This window comes from Astatotilapia calliptera, chromosome 15 (genome assembly GCF_964374335.1).
Source record: "Astatotilapia calliptera chromosome 15, fAstCal68.1, whole genome shotgun sequence".
Classification (NCBI taxonomy): domain Eukaryota; kingdom Metazoa; phylum Chordata; class Actinopteri; order Cichliformes; family Cichlidae; genus Astatotilapia; species Astatotilapia calliptera.
The window spans coordinates 38,845,243-38,864,036 of NC_137436.1; the positions used below are offsets into that span (position 1 = coordinate 38,845,243).

Genomic DNA, 18,794 nt, shown 5'->3' on the forward strand with positions numbered 1-18,794 from the left:
ATAAACTTGCCGTTTATTTTGCAAATCGAGCTCAACACTGCCCCTAGCGTCCTGGAGCACTTCCGTTGTTTTGGATTTTGCACGTGTTTTGGAGTTTGTACGTGTTTTGGATTTTGCATGTGTTTTGGATTTTGCACGTGTCTTGGTGTTTGCATGTGTTTTGGATTTTGTACGTGTTTTGGATTTTGCACGTGTTTTGGATTTTGCATGTGTTTTGGATTTTGTACGTGTTTTGGAGTTTGTACGTGTTTTGGATTTTGCACGTGTTTTGGATTTTGCATGTGTTTTGGATTTTGTACGTGTTTTGGAGTTTGTACGTGTTTTGGAGTTTGTGCATGCTATTTGGAATTTGTAAGTGTTTTGGAGTTTGTACATGCTTTGTCTCTATGGGCCACTGTAGGGTTTCATACTTGAGTAACATCAATTTTAACATGTGCCAGTACGCTATAAAGATGGCGCCATGTTTTTTTTTTAATTGCTAACGACTTAAGGCGTTGGAGGACGCTGATGTCAGTGCGCGGCCGTTTTTGCATGTAGAGGGTTTGAGTTGACATGTTTGGGCTGCTGGCGCTGAGTTATACGTGAAAGTTTCATAGATTGTGAATGTGTAAAGCTGGAGAAGCTGGAGTTTTAAAAGTTCACAGAGTCGCAGGATGAGTTTGAGATTGAAACAGTGTGTGCCTGCAATAAGGAGGTGGGAGGTTTCTCACCTAAATGTAGCTGCTTTATCCTCAAAATATCGATGCTCAACTAATATGAAGATATTACTCCTTAATGTGAATGCGTATTAAAACCTCAGTGAAAACCCATATGGAAAAGATATATATAAATCTTGTAAGGTTTTTATCTGTCTTGTGTGAAACTTGTATGAAAAATATACAAGAGTGAAAATACATATAAGATCCCTTAAAAAATTATATAAATGAAACTTGCATGTTTTGGATACTTCTTAAAAAATATATGACATTAACCCGACATATATTATCCTAAGAAGAAAAATGTAATATCATACTTATATGAGTTAGACAATCATGAGTGAAACTAAACTATTGTAAGTTTTTCATTGAAAACAAAAGATTTACTTGTGTTATCACAAACAGGAAACAACTAACAATTAACATTGAATGACAAAAAGATGTGGGGGAAAGCCACAAATTTACAAGAAGTTTGCTTTGAACATGTGATTAAATAAAACCCTACATTAGAATTTCCCTCTGGGATTGATAAAAATGCTTTTCATTCATTTGTGTAAAGTTTATTTATTTCTTTGTTTAGCATTTTTGCAAAACTAGGCATCCTATTCCTGACTTTCAAATAATGTTTTTTCCTGTTATTGCATTGACATTTAAAGAACAAACTTTTACAATAAGTTTGACAAATGATTAAATCAACACAGTAAATATTCAAAATACATCTCAAATGTATTCTATATAGATGGAAAAGATATTAGACAATATTCATATTGTAGAAATATTTTTAATTTTGCACAGAATCAGCAGATTACACAAAGATGTAGATAAAATACATTTTATATATAATATATTTCTGTCTTTTTACATGATTCATTATGACAGTGCTTTAAGGACCATTTAAACACCACACCACTAGCTTAATGGAATTACATTGAAATACATAAATGTTGTGAACATGCATTGCAAAATGTTTTGACAGAATTATTTTTTCCCCCAAGTCAGAAACCCATATTTCAATAAGAAATATGTTCAGAAATGACAGCGTGAATGCGCCACCTTTATGAGCCGCTATGGCTTTAGACCTTATTAGCTGCACATTTCACTCTTAATTAGAATGACATTTGACACAATTGAAAGCCTTTGAATCTCTCCCATAATCAACACCATAATCAGTAGCTCCACCTTCACATTTGGATTGAATCATTTACAATAAGATTTAAGATTAAATTATTTACAATAGTACGTATTCAGTAGCTGACATACAATTGAGGTAGAGTCTGGACACTGTATGTACATACATGGCCTAACTATCTGAGTAGCATTTATGGCTTTGTAAAAGCCTGTGGGAAAGTGAACAGTTGACATATAGCTCAGCTGAGTTCTGATAAGAGAACCTCTGGCTAACTTTTGCACTGTGCAATTACCATATTTTCCTATAGCATATAAACAATGACTATCCATTTCAACAAAGTGTGAGACAGCAAAAATACTTCCATTTTTTAAAAGCACCACATAATTGTTTCTTTGTTTTGTTTTGCTGTACGTTTAAAAGGGAACAATGTCTCCATTCACAGAAATTCTCTTGTAGTAACTCACCACAGAGTTTGTGGGAACCTCTAACTGGGTGGAGAGCAGCTTGATCTCTCAGAGATATTTGTCTTACATTTGGTGAACCAAGGGCAGTCACCTGAGTAAACTTTTCATGCTTCTTGACATGCTGGGTTCCTTGTCTCATTTCATTGCAGAACTGTTTAACTTCTGCAGCTGCATTTGTTAAGAACTGCTTAGCTAAACGAGGAAAGGCACGGGAGACTGCCACTCGTTTACATATTTGTTGTGGTACAGCTTGACTACTTTTTATTTGTTTCAAGAGGTACCCATTGAAACTTTCAAACATAAAGGCTGAGTGAGCCCCTAAAGGACCCCATTGCACAACACTTTTACTCAAATGCAACAATGAATGAGCATTGAATGTCATGTGCTGTTTTCCATACAGAGATTGTACACCTCCAACAAAGTACACTAATGCGTCGTGTGCGTGTCTTATCAGTTCAGTATTTAATTCGGACCCCAAGAGAATGCTTATCCCTTCTACCAGTAATGCCCAATGACAGTGATACTTCTGTGGAAGTATGCCTTTCAGAACTGGCAAGCTATAGTACAAAAGCCAATGCTGCCACTCATGAGCTTTCCAGAATTTGCGTTCAATTAAAGATCTTGGAACTCGAGCGACGATACCTGGAGGTTTAATAGACAAGAGGTGTTTGTCTATGCTTGCTGTTTGTACACCAATGTACCATGGCTCAGAAGTGTTTTTAGAATCCATCCATAAAGATGCCATGTATCTGCACACACCAAGCAGTACACAGTGCATGTAGCCAGGGACCATTCCATTGATAAGATCAAACAATGGCAAATCTGCAAGAGGAGATGAGCCCTTTATCCCCAAAATAGTCTTCCCTTGTCTTTCAGCTATTTGTCCTATTTCTACTGTGGTTTTATGATTTCTGTCACTTGGCTTTTCATCAGGACATGCGTAAACCCTTGTTTTTCCATTCCCTTTCCTTGTTTGCATCCCAGGATGAAGGCAAACTCCACAGCCATATTCACCATTAAATTGCTTGAAATTCTGTAACAATGGTCTTGCTACTGCATCACACACACAGCACAATGTGTGTACTTTCATGTGTCTCCGTGCCTGATTGTTAGGATCTTGCCACTCAAAACCAACTTGAGAAAGATTTGCACACTCCTCGACAAATGGTTTAAAGAAGCAGGACATGTCTGGCTTTTTGGATCCAAACCATAAAGCACATAGAAGTACATGTTTGTCTCTACTCTCCGGTGGTATCTCATTAATGCAACACAATATTGGCCAAATACTAAATTTGGAAGACTGAAAAACTGGTACACCATCACAATTAAAAGTGAGGGACAGAAAATCATCTTTACTGGTAGACTTTAAGGTCTGATACAAGCTGCCATCAGATATGTCCTTTATTACACGGCTACCACTGGGATCACCTCTGAAACATAGATCATGCACATTGTGGTTCTCAAGAATGTCTTTTAGCTGATCTTTTAATGGTATACTAATAAAAAAGTTACCTTCCTCTAAACTGGCTTTCACTGTTGTGAATGAAGAACATGACACACAATTAAGTGTTTCCTCCAAAGATTGTGAAGACCCAATGTACTTAGTACAAACTCTACAGTAATGATGTCGTTTAAACTGGTTTGTAATATCAGCGAAGGGTTTCTCCAGAAAATACCTGCTTGATGGAACTACAGTAGTCCCAGCAGAATGTAACTTGAGCAGTTTCAGCAAGTCCTCCATTAATACACCTGTAGTGTTGTGTCTCAAAGCAAAGGAGAGGATTGACATGATGCTTTGATTTTCTGTTAGTCCACTGGAGCAGTTCACATCAACTCCTGCTTCAGGGGCGTTCTCCTGAATGGTTGAAAAAGAATTGTGTTATATTTGAGCAGGTTTCACTTGTTTTCATATGTAGCCTTGTCTTTTTTTTGCAAAACCTACGGTGGCCCCTAGAGACAAAGAACGTACAAAATACAAAACACTTACAAAATACAAAACACATGCAAAATACAAAACACTTACAAAATACAAAACACATGCAAAATCCAAAGCACATGCAAAATACAAAACACATACAAAATACAAAACACATGCAAAAGACAAAACACATGCAAAATCCAAAGCACAACGGAAGTGCTCCAGGACGCTAGGGGCAGTGTTGAGCTAGATTTGCAAAATAAACGGCAATTTTGTTGAAAACACACGGAGATGGATACCAGCGGAAAACACCATCAAGGATAGTCACCACGCCTCATAATAAAGGTAATGTGCAAACTGTTGTTAGTTTGATTGTTTGTTTTTATTAATATGAACGCTTGGTTTATGCTTTGCTCATAGACAACTGGTTTTAAAAAATGGATAAAAGTATGAAAACGTAATGTTTTAGCGATTTCTGTCCTTTGCTAAACATCCAAAGTAGCATGCTGTGCACTTTATATACATATATAATGAAAGTTAAGATAAAATATGTAATCTCCTGTGCATTCAGGAGTCTTAATGTAAGATGTGAAATACTTGTATTTTCTGTGGGTTGTAGTGAATCTTAATTTTGTAAAACATTTGATGGGGTCATTTTTACAGATGTACTGTCCCTTCTGTGGACACCTCTTGGCAGACAGTCCTGCCTTTTGTAGTCTATGTGGTAAAAACATCAAGTTTTTAAAGGACATCACCAGCACTGTGTCGAGAAATCCTGCCCTTAGTGAAGAGGCAGCAGCTCTTCCATCTACCAGTTCCAGCATCCTGACTGGCACAACTATACAGTCTACACAGGGTAAAAAACATATTTGTATTAAATAAATCTTGTTAACTGTCCCTTCCCTAAAATGATAATTTTTTTTTTCTGTTTATAGCTGGGAAATCATTAGTGGAGTCATTCATAAAATTTCGGGATGTGAAAGAAAGGGAAAGAAAGGCATTTTTTTCAAAGAAACACCAGGAACAGAAGGAACAAAAACCAGTGAAGGTATGTCATAAACTTGAACGTGGAAGTTGACCACTTTTGTTGCTAATACAAAATCCAAATTACCTTTAGCACTGCCAAGGCATCACTGTAAACTTCCATATGCATATGAAAGGAACTGTATATATTGCAAGGGTGGCTAACTATGTCCTCTACAGCTATGGACCCCCCCGTACTATCTCTGTTTAATTTACTTTCAGGCTGATTGCTGTTCATTGCCTGTATATGGTGTGTTCAGCTAATCACAACCTTGGACATTAGTGTTGCTCGGGGAACGTCGAAGAAACTAGAAACAATCTAGTTGCCGCTCTTGGGGGTTGTAGTTCACCACTGATACAGGGCTTACAATTTTTAACCTGATCTGAATTTCTTAATTGTCAGCCTTTGGTCAACAGTCCTTCAATAATATATGCCCCCTGTTAAAACTATATTTAGTCGCTAATGTTGTCTTTTGAGTCATAGCACAGCTGGAGCACAACTACAGATCAGAAATAAAATGGAAGACCATGTAGGAACAAAGATGTAAAAACATGTTATTGTTAATCTCATTTCTAGATACAGATTGGCATCATGAGAAGGACCAGTGATGGTATAACACCTGTTCGAGGAAAGTCACTTCCGGTTGATGTTCATTCTCACTGGTCAACTGAGCAAATCTTGTCTGCCAGCGTGAAAAAACATAAGGACTTTAACCAGGCCATGGCCGATGGACCCTATGTACTGCTATACCCTGATGCAAGGGAAGTTAGCACAATTCCTGGAACCAACACCCCTTTCACCATCCAAAAATACAAGGATGCCATAGGGAAGGCCTATCAAAGAGTAACTCTCTACATTTGTAACCATGATGACTTCTTTAATACTGGTAAGTGATTTTGATAAAGCAGTGACAATCATAAAGTTTAGATATTAAAAATAATTCAAGATTTTTCCAAAAAATGTTAATCAGAGAGTGACATGATTTTGCCACAGATTTTAAATATATTTAATTTGTGCTGCATAGCCAAAGTGTTGTATATGTTTGCTAATTGTTAGATATACCTTTCAATACATACATATATTTAAATTAGACTGTATTTTTTGAATCATTGAATATTTGCAGATTGCAACACAGAGTGTGAATCTGAAGAGGACAATGAAGTTCAAGTAAAAGTAGTAGAAAGCCCACTGTCGGACACTGTGGTTAGTCTTTTTCTTTTTTTTAACGGTGTTTTGTGTGTGTGTGTGTGTGTGTGTGTGTGTGTGTGTGTGTGTGTGGGTGCGTTGGTGTGTGTGTGTGTGTGTTTGTATACACCAATATAATCAAGAAAAGTTTTAAAAAGTGCTGTTAATCTTATTTTACTACTTATCAGGTATGGGATTTTCCAGATAATCACAGCACGCCGGAAAGAGCACCTTCAAGAAATAGGTAAGTTTTGTATTGTGGAGAATACAGTGCGGCGACCGTGAATAGGGTGGAGCCAAAATACATTCTTGTGTATTATATTGTAAATTCTGAAATTATTTAAATTCTTTACAGGGGGTCAAACTTGCAAACTTCTTCTGAAGTAAGACTCTGAAAAATGTCATTAATAATTATCATACAGGCTACAAACATAAATTATATTAACTGTTCATATATTTTTGATATTTAGACTCAAGGTCCCTGCTACAGGTATGTTTTGGACACAGAAATTTGTGTATTGACACACTAGACCAATAAAATATTAGTTAACTTTAGATTTTAAGAAATGTTCTACTTTGCCCACTAAATGTTTTTCATTGCAGCACATACACAAGTGTTTATGCACCGATTGTAATTGATAGTGACTCAGACAAAGAAGTTCTCATCGAAAAGGATGAGAGTGAAACACAAAGGTAAGTATACATTTAAATGTGAGAATGTAAATATGATAAAAGTGAGTAATAACATCCTCATTTTATGTGATATTTAATAATTTTTTTATGTTCTAGTACAAATGGCCTGTCTGCTGCAGAAGTACTCGAAGAGCTGGCGTCTAAGACAATAAAAACATCTGTCAGCAGATTTAATATAAACAGGGCAAATGTTTGGGATGGAGCAGCTCGGGGCTTTAGACGTGTGTCTTACAACCCAACTGATGATATACTTGTGAAGTTCAGCGATGATGCAGGACAGCGTGAAGATGGAATGGATAATGGTGGTCCTAAACGTGAATTTTTGACATTATTAATGAAATGCCTTAGATCGCGACGAATCTTTGATGGACCTGAGGACAGCAAATTTCTTACATTTGACAGCGCTGGTGAGAAATTTATACCATCTGACTATAAAATTAAATTAATACATTCTGAAGTTAAGCTTGGATGATTAATTTTTTATTAAAATAAAAAGGCATATAATTTAAAGCATTATTTTAGCATAACTAACTAAATAAATCCATTACCAGCTGCAAGAGAGGATGAATATTTCCTTACTGGCAGAATGATTGCCACATCATTGGTACATGGTGGTCCAGGGCCTGCCTTCCTCTCCAAGACACTCTACCAGCATCTGATTGGGACAACAAAGTCTGATGTGGTGGAGGTCACGATTGAAGATGTAACTGATGAAGCTACAAAAGCTTTTCTGTTGGAAGTATGTTGATTTAAATATTCGATTGTAAAACTACAATTTCCTTTGTTATCACAAAGCTTGATGTGTTAATTGCACATTGGACTGTAACGCTGTGCTCCATAGTAGTTGTAATTTTAATCAACATGCTAAGTGTACCAATGTTTGTTAATTATGAACAAAGATAAATGTTTGACTTTAAGTAGAGGAGTAGAAAACAATACCAGAATAACATGCTTTAAAATATAGACCAAACATTGAAGTGCACTAGTAATTATATTTAAAATGATTTTGATGTGAACGTCATGGACAACAACCTTGTGATACTGCAATTTTCTTTTTTTTATTATGTAAACACTAGATATCCAATGCTGCAACGCTGAAGGAACTCCATGGGTGCATTGAAATGCATTGCAGCTTATTGCAGACAGCTGGCTGCTATGTATTTCCGGACTCTTTAGATGGTAAAGGCAACATCATTAAGGACTACCTTAAGTGGTACATCATATACCGCAACCACTTCTCAATCCAAAGGTAACATATTTGTAAGTATTTGGACTGATACTAAATAATGGGGCAATGTAGCTACAGTATTTTAATAATAGTTTTTTAACAAAATTGTTTTTTAAACCATAAGCAACACTATAATGAATTGATAACAGACCACAGCTACAGAAGCCGCCTATTCTTTTGACCAAATTTTTTTTCGAATAATATGTATGTTTCTGCTTAATTTTACAGTTTTGCATCTTCCCTTTTTACTTATCGTTTCCATGGTTAATTATACTTTGAGCCTAATGTTTGCAAAAAGTTTTTGAGTTATCATGCATGTGCTTTACTCAGTATGGAAAAAATCATGTGAAGCTGCGAGGACAGAGATCAAATTTCAAACTTTTAAACACTTATTCTATTAGAATTCTTGTTACTTATCAGTCCCCGCATAAAACTGGATAAAGCTGCAAACACAAGTTCAGCCAGTGACCATGTTTAGGCAGGTACTTTAAAAAAATGCAGTGCAAATTTGATTTTTGCAGGTGGTTTGATCTTTTACATTATTGATTTTATTGAGAATAAACCGTACTGTACTGACTGAAAATGCATTTGCAACATTGTGGCTGAAGTAACTTAAGCTCCAGTTTCCAACATTCACTTGCTGATGAATAGAAATGCAGATGGTAAAATATAAATTCGGAAGGTGGCATGGTGGAGCAATGGATAAAACATCAGACTGGGATTCAGAAGGTAGCACGTTCGATGAGAGCCCACACACCAGGTGTGTCCTTGAGTAAGACCGCCAGCACTAACTCACTGCTCACCCCAAGGGTGATGGGTTAAATGCTGAGATCTAATTTCCCCCTAGGATCAATAAAGTCTGTAAAATTCATTGTGCTTTCGGAATAATTAAAATAAAACATTCAAAAAGTGTTTTTCATTTTTTTATTGTAGTGCTGATGACAATTTTCCCCTTATAGATTTAAGGATGGCCTCGCAACACTTGGTGTAATCCATGCCCTGCAGCAGCATCCTTTGTTGTTCCAACCCTTCATGTGCTCAAGACCAGAGCCGCTGACATCTGATTTTTTAGAGGACATGTTTGCTGTGGTCCTGAGCGAACCTGGCAGTTCAAGACGGCAGGAAGAAACCAGGGTGCTTGGATTCTGGCAAGACTATCTGATAGACGCTGAAGGTTTGTTTAATACAAAACTTGTACTGCAAACAAATTTCTACGATCAGTGAAAACCAATAAAGCAGCTCTTTCATGAATATTACTTTTATGATATATATTTTTTAAGTTTAAACTGTCAGGTGATATTTCTGCTATAGAACAGAAGCACTTTTTTTGTCTTTTAGCAGTTGAATCTCATCCCTTGGGGGATGAATGTGCTGCCAGCAGTGGCTATTGGGGAGCTACCTAGCATGAACAAAACAATAATAACAGAGTCAAATTATCACCTTTACAGTTTCTGTTTAAAATGGAAAAATTGTACCGCAATAGTAAGTCACCACAGAGCTGCTGTTTTATATATTTTTTTATATTGAACTGGTATGGGTGTTTGTGCTATTAATCTTGGAAAAACAGTAAAAACATAACACTTTGGAACATTTGAGGATCCAAGTTTCAGATATTCTGCTTTGTATTTGGAATTATTATAAAATAAAGAATTATCTTTAGCTACATTCTATTTAATTATAGATACCAAAACAGCAGTCTCCCTACAAGACATCCTGATGTTTGCCACGGGCCTAAACAGCATTCCACCAGCTGGAATGGAACCAAGACCAAGATTGCTGTTTGGTGATGCATCACGTTTCCCAATTGGGAAAACATGTGCAAACACCATTGTGATACCAATGGCTCAGTCATATAAGCAGTTCCAGGATGATATGGACTTTGGAATATTAAACTCTCCTGGTTTTGGTCTGTATTGATCGACTTACAGTTTGATCCTCACACTGTAATATAGTCCTCATTTCAACTGTGTTTTTGTTCTTATACAAAAAGGTTTGTTTAAAGAAATTGGCTAGATATCTGTTGGGCCAAGGCCTTTGTTTTAGTTACAATGCTAAAGTAAATGTCTGTGATTTGAAAGGATTACTTTTTAGTACCCTTAGCTTTAGAATTCCCTTTACTACTATCCAGCATTTAGAATAGATATATTCATAGATATTGTACATTTTACACAATTTGTATTTCAGTGCAAAGTGTAATTTGCCTTGTTAACGTTAACAATAAATCTTATTACTTAAATTAGAGTGTTTTTACTCCTTTATTTTATATCAACCTGTATTAATAAAGCTAATAATACCAACACGTGTCTTGCATTTAAGGTGGAGGTTAAGAGAGTCTTCACAATATCATCTGTTAGGATAAATAATTTATTTGATCTCATCGTCACAACTGATATTCTTATTTGGAAAAACACAAAGGCTATTTTTTTAAGTGACTATAAACTGATGAACTATAATTGTGATCTACTTGAAGCAAAAAACTTTTTTTTTTTGCCTTAACAAAAGTGCAGGTGGTGCATTATTATAACCACAAAGTGGAATCCACAGTTCTGGGATGTGTGGGAACCTTGGCATTACAACCCAGCAAGTCCTTTTAGTCTGATGTAGTTCTCCACACAAGATTCCAATGTCTGTGATGAACTGAAGCCACTGTTTAGTCCTTCAAAATATTCCTGTAGGTGAGGGTCTCCACAGAAATCGGGAGTTGAACTCATCCTGAACTGGCTCAGCTCTTGATGTCCAACTGCAAGGCCACAGTCGCGTCCACCAAACCTAAAAGTTTGTACAAGGAAAATTTTTACTATTAAAATACTAAGAAAACGCTACAACATCCTTGTCTCTGTAGGGGGGGGGGGGGGAATTATGCTTAAAGTGAACATATGTTTTTACTTAAGACCACTGGCTGTATTATGGCATTGAATAGACTAGAAGGTGGTCAGAGTTCCTGTAACTACCTGTCTTGAACAATTGACTTGCTGAAAACATTGGCAGATTTTTGTCATGTATTTAAGGAGATAATATAAAACGGCTTTTCATAAATTTTAGCACTGGAATCAACATGTGAAAAAAGTAGACCTATTTAGTCCAAATTTTGGGTGGTACAAACACTGTGGTGTCTGTTTTTTATGACCATACAGTAAAAGAAGACTATATGATCAAGTGCATAGATCAGTGCGCCCCAGGGTGACTGTGGCTACAATGTAGCTTGCCATCACCAGTGTGTGAATGTGTGTGTGAATGGGTGGATGACTGTTTGTGTAAAGCGCTTTGGGGTCCTTAGGGACTAGTAAAGCGCTATACAAATACAGGACATTTACCATTTAGAGATTAAAAGATGCTAAAAAAAAATGTCATTTTTGTGATTTCTACTTAAATTACAGACTTTTGATTTTTCACATTTTAAATTGACAAGAGTGATACAAACCTATGAGGCAGGTAATACATCACATCCGGTTTACCAGATGGACAGCGTGACTGGCTAACTGGACGGATCAGGTGCGTGTTCCACTTTCTTTTGCATTCATCCAGATCCCTCTGAAGCACAGCCATGAAAATGAAGCGCACCAAGCACATGTGTTCATGACTACCATTAAAGAGGTGCATTTCCTTCATGTCACTCAAAAGGTCCATCCAGAACTGTGTTCTAGAAGAGACAAAAACATACCATCAGTTCAAAATCACTATCCTTCAAAGCCTCACTATTTCTTACGTTTATGAAACTGTTTCTTGAGTTGATGTAAAGTGCGTGCATTTTGGATTTCTATTCATCTCACTTTCTTTATTGACAGTTTAAATTTTCTATCTTATACTTGGCTACACATTGAAGCTATAAAGGAAAGGTGGTGTAATACACATCAAGGCTTCTGCATCACAGACTATATATTACAGCCACACTTTTATATGCTTAATATAGTTGTTTCTTGAAAAATTTTAAAACCTACCGCTGTTTTCTGAAGTACGACCACCAGCTTTCAATTCTTTGATTTGTTATTGAAGATCCATACATATGACTGGCAGCTCCTGCAAAAAAATCCTGATGAGATGACCGTAAGGCACAATGCATTGCTGCCATCGTCCCATTTTCAGTGCCGCAGTCTGTGCGAAGTCGCACTGGTATGACTCCAAACTCTGAAGCACACTGAACGTAGTGTTGAGCTATGACTTCTGGGTTGCTGTTAGTTGGTCCGCAAACCAACCATAATATCTTCCGCGAATAGCCATCAATACAACCACTGATAGTCAAACCATATGGCTTTAATTTGTCATATCCATCAACATGCCAAGTGTGGTTTGGTCCAGGTGAATCGTAAACTCTTCGTAAAAACTTTTTCTTTGAGCGCTTTTGGACTCCAGATGGGTCGAGCTCTGCCATCATCACCATTACATCATGCCTTTTCACAGAAAGATGGTGTTTCTGACGCAGTGTCTGCCACATTGAACGGTATCCATAATGTTGACCAGGTCCCTTCAGCTCTTCTATTATTGCAGCACGAATCAAGGCCTGAGTTGAGTAATGTTTTTTGCAGGACAGTGATAAACTTCTTAATCTACTTTTAAGTGTGGTCAGACTGATCTTCTGTTTATGTTTTGAGGCCAAAATGTCCAATGTTTCATTATAGGAGTAACCGTCTCTGAAATATTTCTGAATGAGGTCTTCAATGGAAATGTTTTCTTGAATTGATCCTTATAAACAGAAAAAAAATAAGATGGGAAATGGTAAAATAGATCATCAGACAAGAAATGTGCAGTTTTAAATAACAATGACATTTAAAAACCAATGTATTGTCTCATTATTAAACGAAATTAATATGTTGCTTCTTTGGGCCTCAGTAAATTCAAGACAAATAAAGTCTACAACTATAACCCTAACCTGGACGACTAAGAATCTTCACAGATATATACCTTACTGGTTTAAATGATTGCAAAATAATGTGTATGCAATTTATATAACATAAAAATAATATAGTAAATAAGGACTGCATTCAAATGTAAATAAACTGTAAACAGCCAAATGGCAGCTTTGTGAACTGGTTCAGACAACCTTTTTTATATATGTTATTTGTGAAATACTTACTGTTGTTGACAAACGCCAAAAACTCAATATGTTTGCCACATGAACCGCAGAACTTGACAACTTCTCTCACGTTATGGCCACAATATGGACAAAACATTCTTACCCTGAAACAAACAGCATTTTTCTTTTAAAATGGAGTATTAAAACGGAAAAGGGCAGACCTAAGCTAAAGTGTATATACACAGACGCATTTCCAACACAACAGCTACGTTGCTAGTGTAAAACTGAACTTCCAAAACACAACTACCTAGATAACTTAAATTACACAATTGAGAGCATATGTGTATTAGTTGTTGATTTATACACAAACACTAATATATATTCAAATAATTTAAAAAAAAAAGGTTCATTTACCTTTTACTGCCACACACCAAATCCGGTCATTAGAAACTTCATGGCTTATGTAGCCACTAGGTAACAAAAACTCAACACTGCCCCTAGCGTCCTGGAGCACTTCCGTTGTGCTTTGTATTTTGCATGTGTTTTGTCTTTTGCATGTGTTTTGTCTTTTGCATGTGTTTTGTCTTTTGCATGTGCTTTGGATTTTGTATGTGTTTTGTATTTTGCATGTGTTTTGTCTTTTGCATGTGTTTTGTCTTTTGCGTGTGTTTTGTCTTTTGCATGTGCTTTGGATTTTGTATGTGTTTTGTCTTTTGCATGTGTTTTGTATTTTGCATGTGTTTTGTCTTTTGCATGTGTTTTGTATTTTGCATGTGTTTTGTATTTTGCATGTGTTTTGTCTTTTGCATGTGTTTTGTATGTTGTATGTGTTTTGTATTTTGCATGTGCTTTGGATTTTGTATGTGTTTTGTATTTTGCATGTGTTTTGTATTTTGTATGTGTTTTGTATTTTGCATGTGCTTTGGATTTTGTATGTGTTTTGTATTTTGCATGTGTTTTGTATTTTGCATGTGTTTTGTCTTTTGCATGTGTTTTGTATTTTGTATGTGTTTTGTATGTTGTATGTGTTTTGTATTTTGCATGTGCTTTGGATTTTGCATGTGTTTTGTATTTTGTATGTGTTTTGTATTTTGTAAGTGTTTTGTATGTTGTATGTGTTTTGTATGTTGTATGTGTTTTGTATTTTGCATGTGCTTTGGATTTTGTATGTGTTTTGTCTTTTGCATGTGTTTTGTATTTTGTATGTGTTTTGTATGTTGTATGTGTTTTGTATGTTGTATGTGTTTTGTATTTTGCATGTGCTTTGGATTTTGTATGTGTTTTGTATTTTGCATGTGTTTTGTCTTTTGCATGTGTTTTGTATTTTGTATGTGTTTTGTATGTTGTATGTGTTTTGTATTTTGCATGTGCTTTGGATTTTGTATGTGTTTTGTATTTTGCATGTGTTTTGTATTTTGTATGTGTTTTGTATTTTGCATGTGCTTTGGATTTTGTATGTGTTTTGTATTTTGCATGTGTTTTGTATTTTGCATGTGTTTTGTCTTTTGCATGTGTTTTGTATTTTGTATGTGTTTTGTATGTTGTATGTGTTTTGTATTTTGCATGTGCTTTGGATTTTGCATGTGTTTTGTATTTTGTATGTGTTTTGTATTTTGCATGTGTTTTGTATGTTGTATGTGTTTTGTATGTTGTATGTGTTTTGTATTTTGCATGTGCTTTGGATTTTGCATGTGTTTTGTATTTTGTATGTGTTTTGTATTTTGTAAGTGTTTTGTATTTTGCATGTGTTTTGTATTTTGTATGTGTTTTGTATTTTGTAAGTGTTTTGTATTTTGCATGTGTTTTGTATTTTGCATGTGTTTTGTATTTTTTAAGTGTTTTGTATTTTGCATGTGCTTTGTATTTTGCATGTGTTTTGTATTTTGTACGTGCTTTGTCTCTAGGGGCCACCGTACTCTTTAAAGAAAAGAGAGCCATAGAAAGGGAACACATCTTGCATTTGTTTCTTACCAGTGACACCGTTTGTGGTTCTGGCATCTGCTCATCTCTTTGGGCAGCATCTTCACTTTCCTGTGAGGAATACAACCCAAGTATTGAATATATATATATATGAATTAAATATCCGAATGATATATTCCAAAACAAGTAGTGAGTCTGTCACTGGAAGTGGAGCACATCTTGCATTTGTTTCTTACCAGTGAAACCGTTTGTGGTTCTGGTATCTGCTCATCTCTTTGGGCAGCATCTTCACTTTCCTGTGAGGAATACAACCCAAGTATTGAATATACAGTGGGGCAAAAAAGTATTTAGTCAGCCACCGATTGTGCAAGTTCCCCCACCTAAAATGATGACAGAGGTCAGTAAGTCTATAATCTGTGAAAAACATATTCTACCGCCAAATAGAGAAAATACTGACGTAGAGCATGAACTCAAAAATTTGTTTTCAGCTGTGAGTGCCATGATTGGTTAAGTGTACGGTCAAATATGAGGATACACCAATCAAAGGCAAAGTAGGGCGGGCCATGCTGCAGCGTAGAGGTGGCCAGCTTTCACCGCGAGACCTCACACCTCACACGGTCCTCATCAGGTAACGGCTTCCTTACGTAATTTAACAACAAGCGGGAAATCGGTCTAATAAAGTGTGTCTTGCAAAGATGGAGACTACGGAGACGAATAAAACTAATATCAGAGGTAAGTCGCCTAAATGTTTTCGAATTTGAATGACTTAGCTTAAGCTAATAGCTTGCTAAAAGTGGTTTGATGTTTTACGGGTCACATAGAAACAAGTGACCAACGTGGAAATGCTCTCTTCAGAGAATTATGCATGCGACATAGCACTTGGTGGCATTAAAATGGTTCAAACGGTAAAAGTATGCCTATAGAAACCATGTCAAATAGAATATTTTTTGATAAGAAAAAGCCTTTATTAGTATATAGCCCGTAGCATTCTAGCTAGGAAATAGCAATTCTTTTTTTCCTCCCCCCTTCATTTACTACAGAACACGAGGAGAGGAAGTTTGCAGTGGTGAAGTGAAGGGGAGGACTATGGAAAGCTTAGTGAAGTAAAAACTGTTAACATACAGGGGTATGATGACTCCAAGATGGACCAGCATGGGAATCCCATTTCCACTTACTCAGGCAGTTATTGAATGGCGCCATGGGAAGAAACAGCGAGGAGGGTGGCCACATTACAGGGGCACTGTTGTTTTTGTCTCTCGTAAGTAATTGTTAATGATTTGAAACGTAGAATGTCCTTCTCTACTTGAAAGTAGTTCTCTAAAGAAAAACTGAATTCACTCTTTAAAGTCATGTGTAACACTGAGTTATTTAAGGACTAGTTTATTTCAATGGATGAGTTTACTGACTGACGCGCAGAAGAAACAGTTCTTTTATTGTGCGTGACTCAAAGTCTGGTCCTTGATCACTATGGAGCTTTTCTGGGATACCATAATGAACCAGAAAATTGTCCCAGAGACATTTGGCGACAGTCTTTGCTTTTTGGTTTGGAGTGGGGACAGCGACAGCGTACTTGGTAAAGTGATCTGTTATTACCAGGATGTCTTTGGTTCTGCTCCTGTCAGGTTCCAGTGATAAAAAGTCCATGCAAACCAGTTCCAGAGGTCGATAACTTCGAATGTTCACCAGGGGTGCCGCTCTTTCAGGTAAGGCTTTCCGTTTGGTGCATCTCTCACATGTCTTCACTTTATTCCACACATCATTGGCCATTTTCGGCCAGTAGAATCTTCGACGTACGAGGTCAAGAGTACGTTCGATGCCCAAATGACCCATCTTGTCATGCAGTTCTGACAGTACTTCAGCCCGAAATGTCTGAGGTAACACTAACTGGTGATAGAGCTGGTCCCCAACTTGCCTCCTCCTCATGAGAATGGCGTTTTGGAGCTCCAGGCGATGTTGGTCTCGGAGTAGAAGGGGCAGTTCTGGGAGTTCATCCCGCAAGATGGGAGGAGGACTAGAGATGGACCGATCCGATATTACGTATCGGTATCGGTCCGATACTGACCTAAATTACTGGATCGGATATCGGAGAAAAATAAAAAATGTAATCCGATCCATTAAATATCACGAAAGCACCTCACAAAACTTGCAACACGCCGTAACTCACCTCAGAACGTTAGCACGTCGGAGCAGTATGCATCACGTGATAGAGCGGCTGTGGCATGCGGGACCTGTCGGTGGTCTGGATAGCATGTGGAGCTTCGCTAGCAACCTGGCATTTCATCTCCGACAAAGTTATCCCCGAGAGAAGTAAAGCAAGTGTGTAAGTCCATCTCTGAATGTTTGTAAAGCATTCCTGCGTTAAGCTTAACGAGCGACTGCCTCTCGCTCTCCGGCTGCTACTTCAATCATGAAACTGCTTAATGATCAGCTGATCGGCTTTTCTGTCGCGAGTCCGTGTCTCTTGTTTGCTTTTGGCCCACTTTGCACCAGAAAGAGGAAACCAGCGGCTGAACAACAGCAGCACGTTTAAGCTTGATCAGCTGTTGTTAGAATTTATTTATTATTACTTTCTACTCCAGGATCTTTTTCTACGTAGCTGACGGCTGGTAACTGTGCAGGGGCGGATCTAGCAAAGTTTAGCCAGGGGGGCCGATAGGGCATTAACAGGGAAAAGAGGGCACAAAGACATACTTTTCTTTCTTATTCTCATTTAAAATGTCGAGCTTTTAATTATTTAATATTGATCTGAATCTTACACCCAAAGTTTTAATCTGATGTAAAATGTATAGAAGTCCATTATTGTATATAGTAACTGTTAAGTCTAATATACCCTAGTAAGCTATAGTACTTTTTCCTTTGGGAAGGTACCATCTGTGCAGTCTGCAATTTTGTTGAAGAAAGATGTTGAATCTATTTAATATTTCTTGAAAAATAATTGATTTCTGTGCATTTTTTTTCACACTGCATCAAATTAAGGTTGATTACGTTGATTAAGCATCATGAGGTGGAGCGTGAGGGGTGGTTCAATATTTTTTATTTATTTATTTTTGTTGTTGCTGGGAGTTGGAACCCTATTAGTTAGGTTGCTTAATATTTATGCTAAGTACTCTTTAAAATACCAGAATAGGGAGGATGGTGTAGGTTTAAGTTTATTAGATTGATCAGTATTGCTGAACTATGAAATTTTTTTTTTTGCATACAGGTATAACAGAATAGCTTTAGTGTAGTTGTTGTTTTAAACTTGAGTATGAACTTATACAAAATGCAGCAAGATATTTAAAAAACAGTTTTGTTGATTAAAACACACTATATCGGATTCATATCGGTATCGGCAGATATCCAAATTTATGATATCGGTATCGGTATCGGACATAAAAAAGTGGTATCGTGCCATCTCTAAGGAGGACTTTCCCCAGTCTCTAGCAGCAATATGACATGCCTCAGGGTCTGGTCTTCCCTCTATCTCTCAGCGATTTCAGCATTCGTCAGCTGAGGAACAACAGGAGGTGCAAACTGAGTGTCGTTGA

At 36.8% G+C, this 18,794-nt stretch overlaps 1 protein-coding gene and 1 long non-coding RNA gene across 2 annotated transcripts; one reads left to right on the forward strand and one right to left on the reverse strand.

Moving 5' to 3' along the window:
- Positions 1 to 9,352: 9,352 nt before the first annotated feature.
- Positions 9,353 to 10,572, forward strand: LOC145420492 (uncharacterized). The gene is made up of 2 exons (XR_013901812.1): positions 9,353 to 9,510; positions 10,018 to 10,572. It is a non-coding gene; the product is annotated as an uncharacterized LOC145420492 (long non-coding RNA).
- A 108-nt stretch (positions 10,573 to 10,680) lies between these two features.
- Positions 10,681 to 13,607, reverse strand: LOC113006754 (uncharacterized). Its single transcript, XM_026142916.2, has 4 exons — positions 13,408 to 13,607; positions 12,275 to 13,016; positions 11,758 to 11,976; positions 10,681 to 11,105 (listed from the first exon to the last, which is right to left on the reverse strand). Exons 1-4 carry the CDS (start codon positions 13,502 to 13,504, stop codon positions 10,907 to 10,909), a joined length of 1,257 nt encoding a protein of 418 aa, XP_025998701.2. The 5' UTR covers positions 13,505 to 13,607; the 3' UTR covers positions 10,681 to 10,906.
- Between the last annotated feature and the right edge of the window lie 5,187 nt (positions 13,608 to 18,794).